Genomic DNA, 23,358 nt, shown 5'->3' with positions numbered 1-23,358 from the left:
CGATCATCCCTATATGAGCTATGTTACAATTTCAAACAAGTGAGTTAATTATTGGCATGATGTGTAGGGTGTTTGCCTTTCACGACAGCAACCCGGGATCGCTACACTGGTGTCAGAAGTGGGATGGCGGCCGTGTGGCCATTAGACCGCTGAGTAGTCGAAGCATGGGACATCCCTTCCCATTATATGAGCCACACTGGTTGAATCAACGTTGTTTCCACTTCATTTCAAATAAATTACGTTGGGAATAAAAAAAATCCCAACAAGTGAGTAAACCCTATTGCCGCGATGCATCGGGTATTTGTCTTTCACGTCTTTGACCAGGGTTCACTTCCCTGTCCCGCCATTCACTACCTTGTTACGACGATGATGACCATTATTAAAATAATATTATTGTATTTACTATAAGGCTATTATTATGATTGAGTTTCACATACCTCCAGGGGTCATACTGAAGTGTCCCTCCTGGTGTTATAGAATAATCTTGAGGGCCACATCGTTGATGACAGGGCGGGTGGTCGGGATACCCTGACTAGTCGTTTGACTCCCAGGACCCCTGAAGACATCCTTTAAACTACGAATACAAACTACCAAACAGCTGTAAACCATGCTCTTCGAACAAGACCAAACGTATAGCAGATGATAGACAGCGCGCAAATTTCACCTCTAAAGGTCACTGTTTTTCTCCTCATTCCATCTTTTCGGATCACCTTGCCCTCCTCGTGCCTCCAATACTGCTACAAAATAATTTAGCGTAAGTGCTCCTCAAAACAAAGTTGAAAGTACCACCAGTTTTGATTGGCAGAAAAAAACTGGACGTCAATCCTGCATAAACCAAATAAGGGAGAGTCTACAGGGAGTTGTAGTTTTAGCCTAAATAACTTTATGTAAACTGAATGATAGAATTATGATTGTTAAAAAAAGATGAGGTTTTAAATATTCCTGTGGGAGTACATCGATAGCCTTAATATGTAGGCCTAAGTCTTTGAAACAAAGGATAAGAACCACTCTGCCCGATAACTGGTTTGCACCAATGTACTTACCTTTATACACATACATCTAGATTTACAATTTACATTTACAAACGTACATCAATTTACATTTGATTCTCAAACACATCAAAATGTGTAAGAGAACACATCAGGTATGTTCACATCTTTCTTTATTCATTTCTGTAAATGGTTGGAGCTGGTGTACAGAGTAGATGATCTATACATATCTTCATGTCAGAATGAATCTGATTGAAACAAAGGCTTGAATACATATTCACGTTTGTTTTTCCTCTCTCCATGACAATAAAAAAGAAAAGAAAACAATTTGAAATACCTACAAAGCCTCTACATTCCCCACGATGTGGCCGTTTGCCTATACTATAGTTAATATGCTTAAAGAACATCCATAACAACTCTATAAGGGTGCATAGCATTCTAATTAAATATATTTTGTCATATATTTATACATATATTTTCATAAAAACATTTTCTGTGCATGTGTGCAGTTGCATTCCTTAGTACAGAGTAATATCATATTGCGTTAATATTGTCACGTTTCCATTCTAAAGGAGTATAGGTGATCTCTATTCTTTGCAACAGTAATTTTAAAATACTCTTTCAAATACATGATCATTTCCATGTCCTCATGTTGTGTCCCTAGTTTTAAAACCATGTCCCTCTCCTCGTCAACCTTTTGAACACCACACGCACACACACACATGCACACACACACTGGCGGAGTCTACAGTTCTCACAGTGCAAAGGCTTGTGGACCGGCCTAATTTTCAGTTTGATCTTGTCAACCTCTAAACCCACATACACAGATCCCCTTCATCTGAGATGAATCAAACATGCTGTACATCCATTTTAAATACCTTTCAGGACTATGGTCCCTATATCTCACCCATATCAGGTATCAGTGTCTTGTTGTTGTGGAAAACCTGATTGATAGATTGATTGAGTTATCAATTGCTGATTGAGAGTTTCACTATTCTTCATCATTAGCCTATTCAGACCCAATGCAGCAACATAAGTCAATCAGCTACACTGCTGTTTAAAAATAGATTAGGTGACCTGGAGAGGTGAGGCTTAAAGACCACAGACTTTTCACCTAGGGAATCCACCAACATCCTAACTAAAGGCTACCCTTTTATAATTACACCTCACCTGTTACCAATGACCCCTCCACCACACACACACACACACACACACACACACACACACACACACACACACACACACACACACACACACACACACACACACACACACACACACACACACACACACCTCTCCCTACCCAACAACCCCAAACTGATTCCGCAGGACTCATGTTGACACACATGGTTCTCTTTCTATAGAGGGCTCTGAACTCAAAAACAGGGCAAAACTTGGATCCTGCTAAAACTGAAACCTGAGTGGAATAAGAGTGAACGATAAGTGATATGTGATATATGTGGCATAACAGATGAGGTTTTAATGTGCACTGATTGGCAGGGAATACGTGTCGGTGATGTGTCGCTAATCTATTCACGCAATCATTCATAGTCACATTCACTCCAACCACAGTACATACATATATAGTAAATAAGTGCTACCATGAGAGATCCATTCCTAAGATTCAATGTATGAAGTTAGCATATCCTGGGTAATATCTGCTACGTTAAGTGCTGGACCAAATCCTTTTCCCAAACCTTTACTATATTGCCCCCCAGCTGCTGCTGCTCCAATCCAGTTATCTAGTCTGTGATACCTCTTTATAACACCAGGTGGCAGTGCCACCATGCTAATACAACAACATGAAGGTCAGAGGAACAGAGGAGACAGCATTATGGAATGTCAATCGTGAATGCATTGAAAGGATCACATTTGTGAGGGGAAAACTGTTTGCATACCGTCTTGGATTGTACCTTTTGTACACATGCATGCTTCTGATTTGTCTGCACCAATTTCAGAGAGAGAAATGCTTTAAATGCTACCATAATGTGCAGATACAGAACACCCACCCTCCCACTGTACACACACACACACACATATATATACATATATATATATATATATAATATATATATATATATATATATATATATATATATATATCCCTCCTTGTCTGATATTATTGCTGTGGCAGACACCAAAGTACATAATCTGAGTCCGACCAGGCTTCTCATAACAACTAGGGCACAATAAATGAATTACTGTATGTGCGTGTGCATGTGTGTATTAAGGATATGTGACAGTGTGTATGATGTATGCGTGTCTGTATGCATTTATGAGGTGTGTGTGTGTCTATAAGTTCACAGTACAGGGTACATGGGCTCAGGGGTCAGGGGTCAGTGTTAAATTGGGCGATCACAGTGCTATCTGTCAGTCTGTCCTTACTTGTTTAGCTATGCTAGTCTCTAGTCTCTAGCATCTCATCTAAACCTTCACATTTACCTCCATCTCTTTCCCATAAATATGACTATCCACACTGATCATTAATCCCCTGTCTGCTTCACCCCCTCAAATCAAAAGCACAAGTGAATGTGAACCACAAAAGGACGATGTCGTGAGGTGCTACAGCCACAGCAAAGAGAGAATGAGAGAGAGAGAGAGCAGTGGATGAAGCTGATTGGGTAGAGATTTAAGTTGGAGCTACAGGAGTTGCTGGAGAGGAGTGTGGTGTCAACATGGCAGAGGGGAGGGGGGTAGGAGGGGAAGGGGACCCCATGCTACCGTAAATCTGGGATGTGTTGGGCATTAATGTTAGAATACACTGGCTGCCACGCAATGCTATCAAGCGACAAACTCTTTTTTGTTCCCATCTGGAAAAACATTCCCATTGTCTGAATAAAGCACACCCTCCTAAAACAGGGGGAGAAAGCTAGTCCCTATCAACGCCAGACAAAGTGGAACTGGGGTGAACAGAGCTAAAGAAACACGAGAAGCGCGTTCACAAAGGAAAGACGTCACACACAGAGAGACGCTCCCAAGTAGGGGAGCACGGTGGGTGACATCACAGGAGCACTGACCAACCAGGACACGGCTCAGTGCCAAGCCAGAAGCGAGAGAACACATGCTGTAGAAATACACACACAGACACACACAGACACCCATCCACAGAGCATAGTGCATATATCACATAGAATAACAAGGAAATAGGGTCCAAGTGAATGAAGCATTGGTAAGCTCAGCATTGGATTGACTGTATCATAGCAATCTGAAGAGGGAAAAAAATATTAGCTTTTTTGGCAGTAGTGTTACCAGACTCAACTTGCTAACACCAACCAATCCTTTTGGAGGGGTGGGGGGTGTCCTTAAGCTCGTCCCTGACCCAGTCAGTCCTGGGTCGGCCCCATAACTTGTACCAATTCAGTTTGTAGATAATGACAGTTCAAAGGTCAATGGTCATGCACCAGCAGTCAATCATGCAATTACAGTTGACAGGAAGCACTTTTTTGTTGCTTTTTTTCTGGTTGGATTTTATGAGGTTTTTATAGAAAAAATCATGCCCTACTCTAGTTAAGTATCTTTTTTTATGTTACAAAACTACAAGTAGATCTCCTTCTCGTTTCCTCTTGTTGTGGCGATCCAGGGTCATTCTGCAGATGATTTTGTGTTTGTATTTGTTGTTTGCTGATCTTAGTCCTTCTTTCAGTCTTCTCTAGTCTCCTCTCCTCTCAATCTTCTCCCTGTTTTCCTCTGTCACCTGGCTTTTTGTTTGTGGAGGACGGTTTGGCAGTGGATGTCCGGTTCTACGGTAAAGAGAAAAAACTGATTTCAGTAAAAAGGGAATTATTGTGAACTATTACAATCTCATCACATTTAAAGAAAGGGACAGAGGAAGCCAGTCAAGATGAGGAAGAAACAATATATGAAACAATTTTTTTTCTGTTGATTAAATAAAAAAATGAACAACACTTTAAGATAACCAGAGGTGTATTCCCATTCAAAAAGTGATGAAATGTAATGTACGCCATCCATGCTCTGATGAGAGCTGGCAAACAAAGATTCTTTCATCTTTCACTTCATAACATTATTGCAAGGGGAGTAGTGTGCAGGGGTTTGTCATTTACAATAGCCAGTTTAACTTCAACCTTCTCTGGTTCTGAGGGGTTTGATAGATACTTCTAAAAGCATCGATCCAAGCACTGCAATATATACACAAGTGCTTATGTGTCCCATACCTTGAGGACTGGGTATGTGTGTTTCAGTGTTTAACTCTCCGCAGACTGGTGCGCTTCACTGACTGAGCACCCTTCCTCACATCCACCCCCACCTACAGTACAGCAAGGAGGGAGGGAGCAGGGAAGGAGAAAATACACAGAGGAGTTAACACTGATCTACGCAATGTGCATTTGTGAGCACGCGCGTGTGTGTGCATGTATCTATTTGTGAGTGTGAGAGTCTATTTTGGGGAGAAATAGTCGTGCAGAACAGAACTAAACTAACCTTCCTAGTGACAACGTTTCCATGTTCGTCCACCAGCTGCTCCTCAGCCAGAAACTCAACAGAACAGAACTAAACTAACCTTCCTAGTGACAACGTTTCCATGTTCGTCCACCAGCTGCTCCTCAGCCAGAAACTCAACAGCATAGTCCTCTTTATCGGCATCAATCTGTGTCAACACATCAGGATATAACACATAAAATAACCACATAACATTAGTACACAGGTTTACAAACCACACAACACAACTTTGCCCTATTAAGCCAATTTCAGATAATGACGTGACATAACGTCAAAATGTGGGTTTTGATGGTTGGAATTTTCATGATTGAAACCAAATTAAAATATTGTCCGATCTATCGCAGGCATGGACAGGAAGTCCCTCCTCCAGGCAGAGGAAGCGGCAGGTGGTCGGTCGGCATGACAACCTGGAGCCCTGCCTTTTGGTGTGAGAAGCCCAACACCTTGTCGAAGGGCTGTGTCCCAAACAGGTGCCTGCACAGCACCTCCGAGTGCCCCCATGTCACACACCGGTGCCAGCAGAGCCTCTTGGGGTACACGAGACCTTGGTGACATCATCAGCGTCTCCACACTCTGCCGGGGCAGCCTGGGTGCCTGCGACCCTGCCCAGCCGCGCAGGGAGTCCTTGTTGGGGAGGTACGGCTGGAACGCACCGCCCCCAACCACCCTGAGAGAGAGGGGAGAGGGAGACAGGGACAAGGAGACAAAGAAGAAAGAGGAGCAGACAGACAGAGCGACAGAGACGAGTAGGAAAGAGAACAAGACAGACAGATAAAAGACACAAAAAGAGAATGCCACAATGGATTGAGTTTTGAGTATGGATTCTGTACACACATACAGAGAATAAGGTCTGTCTCGCTAGACCAGTCTGAACCCCTGACCGAGTCTTACCTGTCTCCATTGTGCTCCATGGCTCGGCTCAGTCCTGACATCTCACACAGCTGGGCGTAAACCTGCTGCCCTGCAACAACAGAAAGCCCTTCCTCTGAACTCTGTCTTAGTCCTCCTCCTCCCCTCGCTCCTCCTCCAGTCACACTGCTGCCCGCCACTGATGCTGCTACCTCCCCCCTCCTGCCCTCCGACCTCTGACCTCCCAGCTGGCCATTCAGGTTGACCTTTGGCACGGCGCCGCTGGCCCTCACCCTGTCCCTGTCCGCCAGCTCTTGCCGCGCCTCTTCCTCCTCCTCTACTTCCCCTTCCTCCTCCTCCTCTTCCTCCTCCTCCAGCTCCATGATGGAGCCACTGGCCCCACTGCTGGGGCGCCCCAGGCTGCAGGGAAGGGACAGGGTGGCCCCCTCTGAGTCGTCAGCCCGGCTGCTGCCATCCAGGGACGAGTCCTCCACTGTGACCAGGGAGGGGCTGACCCCCGAGGGCCACACCTGCACGTCTGACATCTCCATCAGGGTGTCTTCTTCGGTGGTGGCGATGGGGGCACACTCCAGGCTGGAGACCTCCTGCCAGTAGGGCTCAGCTCCCAGCGGAGAGGGCAGACTGTACTGCATGGAGGCTGGGGAGAGCAGCTCTTCCTGCACAAGTCCGTAACCTGGGAAGGAAGCGAGATAAAAGAGAGAGGGAGACTAACACCACGCAGGTGCAGGGGTGGGGGAGTTAGGGGAGGGTTAGACAGGGATGTGGGTGTAGTGGGACTGTTTCTCTGCAGGAAACAGAGCGGCTCTATCCAGTGTCAAAATATGCTGGGAAAGAGAAAGTGACAATATTTGTTTTCACTACTTTCAGTTCCAAGGAGGCACACACACTCACTGGCACCTTCTTGGAATCGGTAGTAGTGAAAACATCTAGTCACTTTCCCAGGGTTTAGTTATGCATTGTCTGACTTTCCATGAAAAACACTGATTTTGATGACCACTGATCTATTGGTGATCCATCAGTGGTTCTGTTGGAGAGAATGTGTGGAAAGGAAGCAGTTTTACGTTCCCCTAAGAGCAGCATGTGTTACGTTAGGGAACAGGGGGTTGGAAATGGAGTCGTGTCCATTTTCTGTGGGAAAGGGGTAGTGTTAGAAGGTTGAAAATGTCATCCAAGATAGGAAGAGAGTGGGTGCTTGGGGTCAATTGGGTTGGCACGATAATCAATACTACCAATTTACCATGATAAACGTGTTCAACGATACCTATGATATTGAATTTCATTATGTCCATGTTATCGCGATATCATTTTTAATTGCTCTAAATTGGCTGTTGGCTGTTGGCAACAACATTTAGATTAAAAACCTGTCCACTTTCCTCAAAAAGGGTTTATTGTCTGATAAAGTGTCCTTTCGATGTCTATTATCGTGATAAAAATGGATTATCGTGATACTATTATCATTGAGATATCAGGATACAAATTCCATTATCGTTCCAAACCAGATCACAAGTGAGAGGATCAGGAGGCTGCCAATTCTGCTGAGGAAAATTGGAAGTTCCTTGCACTTGCACTCACCTCCACACAAACATATGCACAAGCGCACACACACGCACACATTACATACTCAAACAGGACACACAAATTCAACACACACTCACAGAACACTCACACACACACACACACACACACACACACACACACACACACACACACACACACACACACACACACACACACACACACACACACACACATACATACATATACAAACAATATTACTTCCAAAAATAGGTTTATGTTGTGAAATTGATTTGATTTATAGATCTATATTTCAGTGTAAATATGCTTTTATGTGCGTTTCTAATTCTAGGCAAAGCTGTAAATAGAGCCTGCATTTCTGCTTGTAAGTTCCTGTCTGTCTGTCTGTCTGTCCATCCATCTGTCCATCCATCCGTCCGTCTGTCTCCCATCATCATGCGTGTCTTTCTCTGTTCTGTCTATCTTAAAGGTAGACTCAGTGATATGGCATAGTAGGTCAATTTCCGTAACAACAGAGATGTTGCCGCGCAAGGCTCAACTTCTCTGCTGTTTTGGTCCCTTGGCTCCCACGCTGTAACAGTGTGAAGCGAACCCGTGCACATGCGCAGATACTGTGTGTGACTGTGTGACAGCAAAGTCTTGCATCTCGCTCATCTCAATCTGCGGTGCTGCTCGTGGCAACATCAGTTCACTGTGTCTACCTTTAAAACGCCTTCCACTGTCTCTCCTTTGTATATCTCTCTCTTGAGAGTCTGTCTGTGTTGTAGGTGGTAATAAGGTGAAGAAGGAACTCAAGTGTTCATGGACACTGGAATATTGAATGAAGTGTGGCTTCATTTCTTTCAGTGTTTATGCCTACGGACAATAGTATAGCTGTAAAAGTGTCAGTCTGTGTGTGTGTGAGTCTGTGTGTGTGTCTGTGTGTGTGTGTGTGTTTCTGGGATGGTATAGAGATGGTACAGTATAGAGACGGTAGAGGTGAGGATAATGAGGGGTAGAGATGCACTTTGAATGAGGTGGATGATGGAGAAATGAGTCTGAATGATGATGGTTTATCTGGGTTAGTCCTTAATGTACCTCCCAATTTAAAGACACTTACGCTACAACACATAGTGAAGCACAGCAACTCCACATAGATTGTACATCTGCAAACACACACACACACACACACACACACACACACACACACACACACACACACACACACACACACACACACACACACACACACACACACACACACACAACACTATCCACTTATGTACAACACACACGCAAACATACTGAGACACATGAAAACACACCCACAGTTCACAGGGTCACTGTACATGGGAACACACACACACACACACCCAGGCTCACACACTCCACCACACCACACCATAGAACACACCGGCGAGCACATAACATTCTAACAATGTATCTGTAACATTATGACAACGTTGTCTTAAGGACAAAGCTGTCATGTCCCAGCTACATTATTTTGAGAACATTATGTGCTGTTCAGTCAACCATGGGTTTCACCCTAGCATACAACCAACACCATAGAGTTAACAGAAAACGACTGAGATCGAAGGTGTTAATACAGCATTTAAAACAAGTTTGACAAAACAGAGAAACAAGAGAAAGTAAAATACACATAGAGAAATAGTCGTAGAGAAAGCATGCCATGCAAATACACAGTTCTTATACCAAAACAGCAAACCTTTATTTGGACAGCAATGCCTTTATTTTGATACCCCTCCACCCCACCCGACATCAACACTGACCCTCCCAGACCTAGAGAAAGACACTTTCCCTGATGCGAGCCACAGAGAGAGGTACAGCGAGGCAGGCAGCATGCACATGCATAGACACAGAGCTACTTCGAGAGAGGAGGTGAGGGTCCCGCTGGACTGAACACGGGAACGCGGGAAAATAAGATGACAGGAGAGAGGAGAGGCCCAGGAGGTCAACATGAGGTCGATATGAGGTCAGAGGTCGAAGAGGAAGAGCTGTGAGGAGGAAGAGGAGGGCGGCTGGGCAGCAGAGATGACATGTCACAGACACAGAGAGAAAGAGCGAGAGGGGGACAGATCTAGGAGAGACAGAGGGGAGTAACAAAGGAACAAGGTATGGAGGCTCAGAGCACACAAACTGTGTACTAGTGCCACTTAGGAGGGGAGTGTTCATCCCAGACACACACACACACACATCCACGCATAACCAACTCATCCATATACCAGACTTAAACCCAAACACAGTTAAGATGTATATTTTAGCCTCTCCTCATTAACTCAATGTGAAGGACTGTGCAAATTCAAAAACATCTGTCTTCAAGTATAATGTCATGTGAGACCCTTATGTTCAGGTCTAAAGCATGAGGTGTCAGAACAGTAAAACTGAAACAGTGGCTGTCAGCAAAATGCAGTAAGGAAATGCTTACATGCTGACATATCACTGGGTTATGATGGAAATTGCATCATTTCTCAGACTTTAATCAAAATCCCTTGAGAATCATCCGCAGCAATCAACCATGCAGCCCAATTACCACTTACCCCTTCTGAAAATTGGATGCCTAATAACTTGTGGCTTGTAGACTACAGGTGGACGACCTGTGTCCGTGATCTCTTGTAGAGCAACAGAGATATGGTTCAATCTGTGTTACCCATACACTTGGGAAGAGTAATGGTCTTCTCATTGATCTTGTTTTAACCCCTGACATTACTAGGGTCAAGTGTGGTATATACATACTATTGATTCCATTGATTGGTGGAATAAAAAAAATGTCCCCCCCATTTCTAAAACCAAAGTTGCACCCCTGTGTGTATGTGTGTGTGTGTGTGTATGTGTACGCACACCTCTCGGTATGTGTCTCTTACCATTGATAATACTGGGGGAGAGCAGGGTGGAGTCGTGGTCAACCAGTCTGCAGGCCCCCTCCTCTGAGGCCCCGGCCCCTGCTTGTGGCTGGCCCTCCACGGAACTCACAATGTCTGAACGGTCAATGTTCTTCAAAGCTACATATATACTCTCCACTGACAGAGGGAAAGAGGAAGGAGAGAAGAGAGAGAGAGAGAGAGAGAGAGATGGGTCGGAAAATAAGTTAAGGAATGAAGAGGTGGGGGACTGTAGTAACACAGACAGACAGAGAGAGAGACAGAGAGATAGAGAGAGAGGGAGAGAGACGGATAGACAGACTCACTCTTGGCCCTCTTGCCCTCCCGGCCAGCCCACAGGTTGAGCAGGGCTGAACTCTGGTCCAGGAGGGAGTTAGGATTCTCCACCCTGATTCTGTTAATGTCATCCACACCAAAATGCAGCTCCCGCGCCAACTCTGAGAGAGAAAAATGTATTCAGTATGTCATATACATAACTAAGTTTATCTTACCACACATAGTAAACTATACATACATTACTACATTTGAGTCATTTAGCCAACATTCTTTTCCAGAGCGACTTCATACATTGTCATACTTTTTCATAATGGTCCCCCGTGGGAATCAAACCCTCAACCCTAGCGTTAGAAGCAGCATGCTCTACCAACTGAGCCACACGGGAGTAACAGCCATGTACAGGAGCACTGACCTGCCCAGCTCAATCCGAGCTGTTCAGATATGAGGGAGATCTTGAGCTCGGTCCTCTCCATGGCATTCACTGTAGCTGGGGGAAAAAAGATAACTTCAGAACATCTACTTTAAATGTAGGACTCAATCACAACTACACGACTCAACACTGTGTAAGGGGTGCAAACAGTACAGCACAAAAAAAGGTATAATTTTTACAGATTTGATCAAGTTACTCAATACAGGATATTATCCAATATATCAAACCCACTAAAATCAGTTGCTATTAAAAGAGATAAAAGCTAACTTACCTTGACAAAAAGCACTGGTCTGTTGAAAGGAATATGTATTACCCGCAGAGTATTGTGTTTTTGCCCATACAATCCTTATGTGTTAGCAAACTACAGGCAGGGTAGGTTAGAGGTAGGCAGAGAAGAATTCATTCATACACCAGTCCCTTCTGTTAGAACAACATAACCAGAGGGAACTGAGGTGCAAGGTAGCAGCGCCGTGCTCAGATAGACAGAAAAGGCCCAGCTCTCATCTTCACCATGTAACCAATGAGCACTCCTTCCTATCTTTGCTCATCTACCATGGGCCAATCAGAGGGCTCCTCTGTCTGGCTCCACTGCAAGGACCTGCCCATTCCCAGCGCTAATGTAAATGCTAAATATCCGCCATGCTAACAGGACTCGCAGTGGAGCGACCAGCGCCAGCGCCATGCAAACCATAACAGGTAATTCAGTACTAATGTATATGAGGGAGAGGGCTTCTGGAGAGGCATGGCAAGACTTACCCAGACCGGGCTCGTTCAGCGCGTTGTAGCGCTCCCTCAGGGCCAACGGGGTCAGAGTTCGCCTCCGTTCCTCACTCCCAACAACCTGGACCACACACAGTGGACACAGTAACAAAAACACACATCACTGACTAGATATGGGTACTGCTATCTCTGAAACATACTGAACATAAATAAGAAACGCAACATGTAGTGTTGGTCCCATGTTTCATGAACTGAAATAAAAGATCCCCAAAAAATTCCATACACACAAAAAGATTATTTCTCAGAAATGTTGTGCTGAAATTTGTTTACATCCCTGGTATTGAGCATTTCTCCTTTGACAAGATAATCCAACTGACAGGTGTGGCATATCAAGAAGCTGATTAAACAGCATGATCATTACACATGTGCACCTTGTGCTGGGGACAATAAAAGGCCACCCTAAAAGGTGTTGTTTTGTCACACAATGCCACAGATGTCTCAAGTTTTGAGAGAGCATGCAATTAGCATGTTGACTGCAGGAATGTACACCAGAGCTGTTGCCAGAGAATTGAATGTTCCTTTCTCTACCATAAGCCGCGTCCAATGTCTTTTTAGAGATTTTGGCAGCAAGTCCAACCGGCCTCACAACCGCAGATCACATGTAACCACACCAGCCCAGGACCGCCACAATCCAGCTTCACCTGCGGGATGTCTAAGACCAGCCACCCGGACAGTTGATGAAACTGTGGGTTTGCACAACCAAAAATATTCTGCAAAAACTGTCAGAAACCTTCTCAGGGAAGATCATCTGGGTGCTCATTGTCCTCACCAGGCTCTTGACCTGACTGTAGTTTGGTGTCGTAACCAACTTCAGTGGGTAAATGTTCACGTTTGATGGCCACTGGCACACTGGAATAGTGTGCTCTTCACGAATAAATCCTGGTTTCAACTGTACCGGGCAGATGGTGAGTGGTTTTCTGATGTCAACATTGTGAACAGAGTGCCCCATGTTGGCCGTGGGGTTATGGTATGGGCAGGTATAAGCTAGGGACAACGAACACAATAGAATTTTTTTTCGATGGCAATTTCAGAGATACCGTGACAAGATCCTGTGGTCCATTGTCGTCCCATTCATCCGCCACCTCATGTTTCAGCATGCTAATGCACGGCCCCATGTCGAAAGGATCTGTACACAATTCCTGGAAGCTGAAAATGTTCCAGTTCTTCCATTGCCTGCATTCTCACCAGATATGTTACCCATTGAGCTAGTTTGGGATGCTCTGGATCAACGTGTAAGACAGCGTGTTCCAGTTCCCGTCAATATCCAGCAACTTCACACAGCTATTGAAGAGGAGTGGGACAACATTCCACAGGCCACAATCAACATCCTGATCAACTTTATGTGAAGGAGATGTGTTGTGCTGCATGAGGAAAATGGTGGTCACACCAGATACTGAGTGGTTTTCTGATCCACGTACCCCTAACTTTTTTTTAAGGAATCTATGACCAACAGATGCACATCTGTATCCTCAGTCGTGTGAAATCCATAAATTAGGGCCTAATTAATTTATTTCAATTAACTGATTTCCTTATACAAACTATAACTCAGTTAAATCTTAGAAATTGTTGCATGTTGCATTTTTATTTTTGTTCAGTGTACATGCATTTCTCCCAAGGTTGTCTAAGGAAATGTTTCCATATGGTTTCTTGTGCTGCTTTTGTGACTATTACATTAGTGGAAACAAAACTGTACTTGAGATCAAACAATTGTTTTGCTTAAATTAGCAATGGGACATAAAAATATTCAGTTCATCTTTGCTTTTGAACCGCCAATCAATAGTCTGACTAGTCTCTTTTTAGATACAGTATCTTTTACAGTCTGTATTTAATGTTGGTCTTTTTTAAGCCTTCAAAGTTTAACTGATCATGCATCAGCTGAGGAAGATGCAGACATAGCTTCCCAGGAGATATTGCAACACCCTTTGTCGACTGAGAACCAATCAATCAACAGCAACATTAAAGCAGAAAAACAACCCATTCATAATTTCCATAAAATGAATGACTCTACACTCTTAGAAAAAGGGGTATGGTCAGGGTATATTGCATTGTTCCCAGTGGTACAAAAATATAAAAAACCTTCAGAGGTACACATATGATTTCAAATGGTATTGTTTGGTACCTTTTAGGGTATAATGGTACAATTTTGTACCCAATATTCTGAATATAAAGGTACAATAATCACACACTCTCAAAAACCAAATATGATCATATTTTCCTGCATGCTTTTTGGAGGTAGATTTTAAGCTACACAAAGATAAATAACATACATTTTTCTAAACAAATCCAATCTGTTAGCAGTTAGACTTATTGCACCCGTTACTGAGATGGTTGTTCCGGTTTAGGTCAGTGGTTCTCAAACCTCTCCTCGGGAACCCCCAGATGTTTCACAATTTTGTTTTAGCCCTGAACTAGTTCACCTGATTCCCCCAGTCAAGGGCTTGATGATTAGTTGACAAGTTGAATCAGGTGTGCTAATTCTGGAATAGATCAAACACATGAACCGGCTGGGGGTCTCAGAGGACAGGTTTGAGAACCACTGGTTTATGTAGTCTCATTTGTAATTTTTCTGTACCTTGGTAGTCCTACCCATACAAAACAACATGACAACCAGGACCAACCTTGCTTAGCTTCAGAGGCAAAACAGCAGTGGGATACAGGGTGCTATGTTTCTGGAATGAATGTGCCAAAACGTGCAACTGTAAAAAAGGCAGCGAAAGCAAAGGCCAGGGTAACATAATCAAACAAAATTGCAGGAAAAAGGGACGTGTTCCATTTAATTGCGTCCATTTGCAATTTGCTCGCGCATTTATAAATTATTTCCTTGCAATATTTATTTTTCATATCAATACTTTTGGATTTATGTTTTGCTTTCAACATCATTGTTTTTGTTTGCAATAGTAAGAATTTTGTTCTCAACTTCAGAAGTTTTGCTTGATATAAATGGCACCAAAGTAACTCATTCACTAGAGGATTGTACCATATAATAACACTATTGCCCTATTAAAGGTGCTTAAAGCGGAAATTGTTAATTCAGTGTTTATTAGGACCACAAGGGGTGCTCTTTTTTTTGTCCTAACGCTACACAGCTGATTCAAATAATCAACTAATCATCAAGCTTTCATTATTTGAATCAGCTGTGTAGCGTTAGGACAACAAAAAAAAAACGAGCACCCCTTGTGGTCCTGAGTTTGGGAAACATTGCCTTAACTGAAACATTAACAAAGTGTTTTCCCAGCCACAGCTTTGGTAAAAAGCTGAGGGATGGGGCTGGTGAAATGCAACCAATCTCAAATCCATATACTATGTTATGGATGCAAGGACTGACCATCCATGATATCAAAATTACATTTTAGGCTATACAGCGTTTATTTACATTTACCTTGTTTACACACATTGGAGTAAATGTGGAGTTTTCTTACATGTGAAACTGCAAATTTGATATCACTAAATGTGGAGTTTTCGTTTGTCCATTTATGCTTTGAGGTTGGACTTTAGCACGTATTGCCCGTTAGCATGTAGGGCGCACCGATTGGTGTCACCTCGTTAGTCAGTATGTGTTACACCTGTGCTGGTTGCCATCTCGTTAATGGGAAGGCGTTTCACCTATGCTAGCCCAGGTGCTATTTAAGAGTGGCTGGCCCAGTGTTCCAGTGGTCTTGATAGATACAGAGGGTTAACACCTTTAGTTGGCGTGCCCCATTTTGAGTTCTAGACAAGCAATCCTTTGTCTGATCTTCCCTGCTTTCATTTTGGTCTATTTATTGGTTTTCTCCTGTCTTTGAGTTTGGTGTTGGTTTTGATTTTGTTTGCCTCTTCTTCAGAGGTGGAGAAAGTACCCAATTGTCATACTGGAGTAAAAGTAAAGGTACGTTAATAGAAAATGACTCAAGTAAAATTGAAAGTCACCCAGTAAAATACTACTTGAGTAAAAGTCTAAAGGTATTTGGTTTTAAACATACTTTATAAAAAGTTAATGTAATTGCAAAAATATACTTTTATCAATTGTAATAGTAAAAGTTTAAATAATTTCATATTCCTTATATTAAGCAAACCAGACGGCACCATTTTAGTGTTTTTTTAATTTGCCAGGGGCACACCAACACTCGAACATAGTTTACAAACGAATCCTTGTGTTTAGTGAGTCCGACAAATCAGAGGTAGAAGAGATGACCAGGGATGTTCTCTTGAAAAGTGTGTGAATTGGACCATTTTCCTGTCCTGAGTACTTTTGGGTGATAGGGAAAACGTATTGATTAAAAAGTAAATTTTCTTTAGGAATGTAGTGAAGAAAAAGTTGTCCAAAATATAAATAGTAAAGTACAGATACCCCAAAAAACAACTTCAATAAAAATACTTTGAAGTATTTCTTAAGTACTTTACACCATTCTTCTTGGGCAAATTTAGTGACCGCTCATGATGGGTGTCTTTTAGGTTCCAGTTGTTGTTGTTAGTTAACTTACAGTGGACTTGTGTCTTTCAGAACCACTCCTAAAACCCCACCTGTTTTGTTTTGGTTGGTCAGTGACGCTTTGTTAGTTCCCCCTTCTGTTTGAGTGCCATTTTGGGTTTTCTAGCTGGGGAATGTAACATTTCTTACATGTGAAACGCAAATGTGATTTTCATGTGAATGTTTTTCACATGTGAAACTGCAATTCCACATGTGAAAGTGAGATTTTGTGTTTATTACATGTGAACCTGCACATTTTGAACAATTCCACAAGTGATATTTTGTGAAACTGCACATCTGATTTTCACATTAACGTTTTAACATGTGAAACAGCAAATTTCACATGTAAAACTGCAATTCACATGTGAGGTGAAAACATGTTATTCTCCTCACATGTGAAAAGGTGGTGTAAACATGTGAACTCTAAAGTTAATACATGTGAAAATATGGTTTCACTATGTGGGAGTTCTGAATGTGAGAGAGTGGGTTGGAGTGTGTGTGCGTGTGTGTTTGTGTGTGAGCATTCATGAGTGTGTACCTTGACACAGGGTGGCATGGTGATGTTGAGGTTACACAGCACGTGCTGTGCATCCTCGTACTTGGTTGACTTCCGCAGGAAAGAAAGGAACCCAGAGGCTTCCTTATTGCTGTCTCTGACCTGATAGACACAGAGAGAGAGAGAGAGCGAGAGGAGATACAAGGGAAAGAAATAGAGGAAGACAGCCAAAAAAGAGGAACAGGAAGACCAGAAGAGGTGGACTCGAGGAAGAGAGACACGAGAGAATGACAAAGGTAAGAAGAGGTAAGCAGAACAGATATGAAGGATAAAGAGGATAGGGTGAAAAGTAATGAAAAAGAGAGAGGGAAGAAGAAGAAGAAGAGAGAAAAGGGGGAATTAGACAACCTGCAGAGTGGCGGGCTGTCGAGCAGAAACACAGAGGGAAGAGATGGAAGCAGTCCATAGGCAGGCGAGAGAGAGAGAGAGAGATTTACCTGCACAATTACCTGGGCGTCTGTCAGATCAGACAGTAACAGAGTGACCGTGAGAGAGAGAAAGAGAGACAGTGAGACAGACATACAGACAGGCAGGCCACAAGATTGGCAGGCAGGCAAGAAGGTGAAAGAGCTAAAGGACGTGCACACAGTTACAGCTAGGTAGAGTCGGCAGGTACACCACAATGGAGAATACTTCACAAGGCACTCGTCTGAGACTGACTAAGACGGAAGCGCACGTCACACACACTCAAAGCCACACAGACAGACATAACACACAGACAGATATGGGTAGACAAACAGACACACATATGGGTAGGCAGACAAGATGTATAGACAGACAGACACGCACAGACACACAGACAGATAGACAGGTGGTCTGTGAAAGAGAAGTGTTGTCTGCAACTCAGGTATGCACACACAGGTAAAGAAAGAAAGACAGGCTGAACAGATATGCAAAAAAATTGCAAGATTTGAAACAGATGGAGAGATGGAGTGATAGAGATGGGAGAAGATACACAACAATTGTAATGAACACATATAAAGGTAAAGAGATAGATGGACGGATAGATGGACACACAAACATGTCTGAAAGACAATGACAGACACACACCGACATATCAGAAACACCAATAGTCCGTCAGACACACAGACATGTAGACCGGATCGAAAGACCAACCGACTGTCGACTGACCGGGTGTCAATTCAACGCAAAACCTGCCTGAATAACATGTCAAATACACCAACAGACAGTTTGACAGACTGACACTTCAATTAAATCGACTGAATCACAATTCAGTGCAAAAATAGAGATAGACAATGAGAGGGAGACAGACCTTGACAGAGACAGGCAGTCTGTTATCTCTGAAGGCTTGGAAGCTGAAGCTGCGTGGCTGCTGAGTGGCCTTCCTCACAGGCACCAGGTTACCAGAGCACTCCAGGTGCAGCGGCATGCCCTCCATCACCTGAGGGGGGCGACAGAGAGTCACGAGAGAAAAAAAATCCTCCATTGACTTCCATGGATTATTCACACAAATGTCTGAGTTATGTGAACATATTTAAAGACAGTAGAATGTACTGACACACACACTAAACCCCTCGCCCATTGACACCTGCTGACCTCTATATCCCTGCTCCGGGCCACCTCGCTGAAGTTCTCGTGCAGCTCCAGGGTTTTGTCCATCTTGTCGTCGGTCATGCAGTAGCAGCGTAGGCGGCCCTCGCGCGCCTCGTTCATTTTGGCAAATATTACAAACTTGGCCATGTAGGGCACGGCCATCAGCTCCCGGTACAGCAGGTTGGCGAAGGTCACCACCTCAGCTGTGCGGGGGCAGTCTGCCAGCCAGAACCTGGGGAGAGGACGAGAGGAGAGGGGGAGAGATGACGCACAGAGAAGGTTGAGGGATAGTCGATAGAGATTGTGGCTGTTTGTGTGTGTGCATCTGTTTTATGTGTCGAAGTGTACAGTTAATGGATTAAAGGCTGTTGCATAGTGTAAGCGGATGGAACTCAATATGGCTTGGCACAGGATGAGGTTGCAAATGGTTATTATGCACAGGGTAAAGTAGTATACTGGTGTTCTTCCTCATACATTTGGTATAACATCTAAAGGAGGGTGTGAATTAGGACTCACCTTGCAGAGACGTTGGTGGTGAAGTTGGCGCAGTTGTTGGTGTACAACAGCTTGGTGGTGCCAGTGATGTCCTCCCACTGGGCAGGTGCTGTTCCACCTGGGAGACAAGGGGCTGTTTCATCTCTCTCTTTTTATACACTTCCACTTTCTCAATCTCTCTCTTTCCCCTCGGAGGCCTGTTACTTTTCCCAACTCTCTTTCATAAAAGATTGTCTGGGCTCGTGATGCTATCGCCCCGTAGCACTCACTTCGGTCATCATGAAGTGCTTTGAGAGGCTAGTCCAGGGACATGTCACCTCCACCTTACCCGACACGGTAGACACCCGACAATTTACATACCGCCCCAACAGATACACGGACAATGAATCGCCATTGCACTACACACTGTGGTATCCCACTTGGGCAAGAGGAATATTTATGTGAGAATCCGTGTTGGGGAGTAGTGAACTACATGTAGTTCAACTAGAAATTGAATTACATTCTGCAGTAGCTTGGCGGTAGTTAAACTAAATTCAAATCTAAGTAGTGTTTTCAGTAGTTAATTACTTTTTAGCCATGTAGTGGTGTAGCTAATTACTGGAACTACACACTAATTTTTTGCTAAAAAACATTTGGGTGTAGGTAATAATTTCCTTTATTTTTCAGTATCAATTCTCACTTGAAACTTAATTTTTGTGTTTAATAGGCTAAATTACACACAGTGGCTGACTTACCATTAGGCAGTTGCCTCAGGCCTCACATCATCAAGTGGCCTCATGAGCTGGGCATAATTAAACAATTATAATACTAGTAATAATTTCACTGCTTGAGACCCCCCCATGCTCCGGTCGAGGCCGGTGAGGGTAGGGAACAACACCTCCGCCACGCTGATCCTGAACACCCCAGGGGTGTGTGATTAGCCCCCTTCTGTACTACCTTTTTACCCACTACTGTGTGGATCTTTCAGCACTAGTTCTGTCCCCTTCACCCCTGTCCTAACACTCACTTATGTTGACAATTAATGCTATTTGCCATGAACCAGATGTCAAGGACATAAAGTAAACTCCATGCATGACTGTACCAATGACACTGCAGAGGAGGCGCAGGCTGGTGGTGTCCCCCTCCCCAGCGTCACGTGGACTCTCCCTCCAAGATGGGGGCAGCGGGATGCGTAATCCTATTGGCCGGTGGAACTTGCGTCGTCGTGGCTCGACCGTGACCACTGGGCTGAAGGTCGCTTGGTTACCAAGCTGTCGAGTCAGAAGCTCGTCTGGGATAGGCTGAGCCTGAAAAGGGAGAGGAAAGACGGGAGATGAGAAAGAGTGAGAGAAAAGAAAGGACAAGTGATGTATTAAAAGGGGAGACAAAAATAACGCAATAACGCAAGGTAAAAATACAACAGAAAACACTTAAAACTTTCTGTCTCACATTACTCACCCTCTGAAACATAGTCAACAAACTATTTTTAAGACAAACACATATTATTACAACATAATACATAGGCCTACCTGAACATACATCTAACCGATGGATAAACAATCATACACGTAAAACCAAACCAAGTGCCATGCACATTTGAATATCAGTTCATTTAGCTCAGGGAACTGAAGTATGATGAAAAGCTGGATAAAGGAAAAAGGAAAAAGACAATAATGAACCAAAGCAAACACATTCATACATGCAAAAAGTCAATATCACAAATACAGTACACAAAACATCTAAATCAAAGGACAACAGACACAAAATTATAATTAGGAGATATGGGACAAATGGAAGCAGTAAGAAGTAAAACAACACAATCTTTGCTCGTGGAAAAATAAAAGTAATCCAGCTTCAGTATATGGAGGTAGTCAGCACTCCTGACTGCCAGTTTCTATATGCTGTAGTCAGTGTTATGCATTAGCCAGCTCCATTGTTGCTGTGGTGCCAAACTTGCTTGATTGGCAGGACAGACAGCCCTGATTGAGTGAGCTGAACAGAGCAGCTACCTGACAAGATGTCTCATTCAATCAAAGTTGACTGAATACAGCCCTAGGTCTTTGGAAGAGCAGTGCAGAAAGCATGACATAGTCTATTCACTCCTAGGGAGCCAACATGCCTTTCTATTCACATAAGCCAGTGGGTAAGGTAAGGCATCGCTCTGCATGCATCTCCCCCTCTCTTCCTCGTCCTTCTCCTCTTCCTCACCTGCAGCCCCAGTCGAACTTTCTTGGTGACCGCTGTCTCAGGGAAGATGGCTTGGACATGAGGGACCAGCATGCTGGCCAGCTGACCGCCCTCTGGGCCAATCAAGTCGCTCTCCTGCTGGACGCGGGACACCACAGCGAAGTAGAGGGGGAAGTCCGTGGAGATGATGCGTCGGATTCTCTTCTTCTCCAAGTCCTCGTGACTCTCCAGGTCTGAGGAAGGAGAGGGGCGGCAGAGAGAAAGGGGTATGGATTACGTTAATGAGTTACATATATTTTTGTGTGTATAACATCGTTGTCACGGTAAAATTATATACTGTCGCTTACATACGAGGCCTTAGACATAACAGTACATAAACATGGCTCTACTGTAGAGGGGTGACATTTATCATCGTTACACTGACCTTCATCCATGCCATTCAAAATGGTCTCCAGCACCTCGTCGCCATAGCGATTGCGATGCTCCTTCCAGACAGAGCCGTTCTCACTGCGCAGAACAACCAGCTCCCGGTCCCCTCGACCCAGAGAAGCGAAGTGGGGAATCTCCACTATCACTGGCCTATAGAGATAACACCACTCTACATCAGAATGCTATACATGCTATTACTATTGGAATCTATTACGATTACTGTACGATTGCTCCTACACTGTTACAATCACCACTATCACTGCCACTGGGTAATAAGAGAAATGCAAGGTCCTCACTGCCCAATCAAATACAGGTTGACAAACAAGCAGACATACAGAGATACAGACACACACATGCAAGCACGCAAGCGGGCACACGCCCGTACTCACCCTAGGAACTGCATACTGGAGGGCCCCAGGGAGATGATACGGCTGGCCAGGCCCTCTCCCTCTACCAGCGGGGGTGGGGTGTTGAGTTTCTGGGGTTTGACCAGACGACAGGTGATGCGGGTGGGGGCAGCACAGGTCCGAGGGGGGATGATGACACGCAGCCCGTGGTGTCTGCTGCCACGCATGGAGCCCCCCCGGGCATCCACCATGAAACTGACCAGGAACCTGACCAGCAACCAATGAGAACCACCATTAATTATTGAGAGAATAACTATCCGACCGTGCTTCATTCAAGTTCATCCTGGTCAAATTAGGTCATGAACGGTCATAGTGACCTCGTTAAAGGAATGTAATCACACTGAATGGAAGAAATAGGAAATAAGCTGCAGATTCATTATGTAATGTGTTGGTATTGTGTATAATAGGGTGTGTAGGTATTGTAGTGCGTAAGCATTGTACTACCTCTACAACCCTGTTCCTGGAGAGCTACCGTCCTGTAGGTTTTCACTCCAACCCTAACCTAGCTCACCTGATTCTAATAATTAGCTGGTTGATAAGCTGAACCAGGTTAGTTAAAACTGGGGTTGGAGCAAAAACCTACAGGAGGGTAGCTCTCCAGGAACAGGGTTGTAGAGGTAGTAAACTGACCCTGTGTGTATGGGGCTGGCCACTGGGCTAACATTGTCGGAGGTCTCTGTAGCAGGACTGCTGGGGATCAGAGAGTCCTCATCATACTCCTTAGGCAAGGGGACAGGGGTGTGCTGTGGAGGGAGAGGGAGAGGGAGAAAGAGAGAGCACAATCTAATCATCAGCATTAACAATTGCATTTGATGAGATAAATGAATAAATCCTTTAACCTTACCCCCTCAAGCAGGACAGTTTCAGGGGACACGCATGGGATTCTGGGAATAGCAGGAGAGTAGGGCCTGCGGCAAAAAAAATAAAGAGAAAACAGTGACTGGGCCAAAGAGTAATGTGGTGGAAAATCATTTCCCTCACATTATCCTCAGATGACTGGACTCTGACACACAAAGCGTTCAGTTCAACCCTGGCGCTGTCACTTACGTGGTGCCCAGGCCGCCCTCAAAGTCTCTCAGGGTCTTCTTA

General features: G+C 44.1%; 1 protein-coding gene across 9 annotated transcripts in view; it reads right to left on the bottom strand.

The window, feature by feature from the left end:
- Positions 1–2,447: 2,447 nt before the first annotated feature.
- Positions 2,448–23,358, bottom strand: part of LOC115204029 (ankyrin-1) — an 82,681-nt gene continuing 61,770 nt past the window's right edge. For 5 of the 9 annotated variants that reach the window (XM_029769251.1, XM_029769258.1, XM_029769254.1 and 2 more), the window contains 19 exons: positions 23,317–23,358; positions 23,114–23,177; positions 22,900–23,012; positions 22,252–22,476; positions 21,858–22,012; positions 21,455–21,666; positions 20,349–20,553; positions 19,289–19,385; positions 18,776–19,004; positions 18,492–18,620; positions 17,201–17,320; positions 12,192–12,276; positions 11,418–11,492; positions 11,035–11,166; positions 10,712–10,867; positions 6,336–6,987; positions 5,955–6,111; positions 5,506–5,592; positions 2,448–4,729 (listed from right to left, as the gene is read on the bottom strand). The exon at positions 23,317–23,358 is cut by the window's right edge and continues 82 nt beyond it. In XM_029769251.1, the coding sequence (XP_029625111.1) occupies positions 4,655–4,729; positions 5,506–5,592; positions 5,955–6,111; positions 6,336–6,987; positions 10,712–10,867; positions 11,035–11,166; positions 11,418–11,492; positions 12,192–12,276; positions 17,201–17,320; positions 18,492–18,620; positions 18,776–19,004; positions 19,289–19,385; positions 20,349–20,553; positions 21,455–21,666; positions 21,858–22,012; positions 22,252–22,476; positions 22,900–23,012; positions 23,114–23,177; positions 23,317–23,358 (3,010 nt within the window). In that variant the 3' untranslated portion in view covers positions 2,448–4,654. Of the gene's footprint in view, positions 4,730–5,161; positions 5,254–5,426; positions 5,460–5,505; positions 5,593–5,954; positions 6,112–6,335; positions 6,988–10,711; positions 10,868–11,034; positions 11,167–11,417; positions 11,493–12,191; positions 12,277–17,200; positions 17,321–18,491; positions 18,621–18,775; positions 19,005–19,288; positions 19,386–20,348; positions 20,554–21,454; positions 21,667–21,857; positions 22,013–22,251; positions 22,477–22,899; positions 23,013–23,113; positions 23,178–23,316 lie in introns of all 9 variants that reach the window. The other 4 variants (XM_029769256.1, XM_029769257.1, XM_029769252.1 and 1 more) reach the window with 4 other exon arrangements.

This window comes from Salmo trutta, chromosome 12, assembly GCF_901001165.1.
Source record: "Salmo trutta chromosome 12, fSalTru1.1, whole genome shotgun sequence".
Lineage (NCBI taxonomy): Eukaryota > Metazoa > Chordata > Actinopteri > Salmoniformes > Salmonidae > Salmo > Salmo trutta.
The sequence above is the reverse complement of the archived record's forward strand: the minus strand, read 5'-3'. Positions and strand labels throughout refer to the sequence as shown.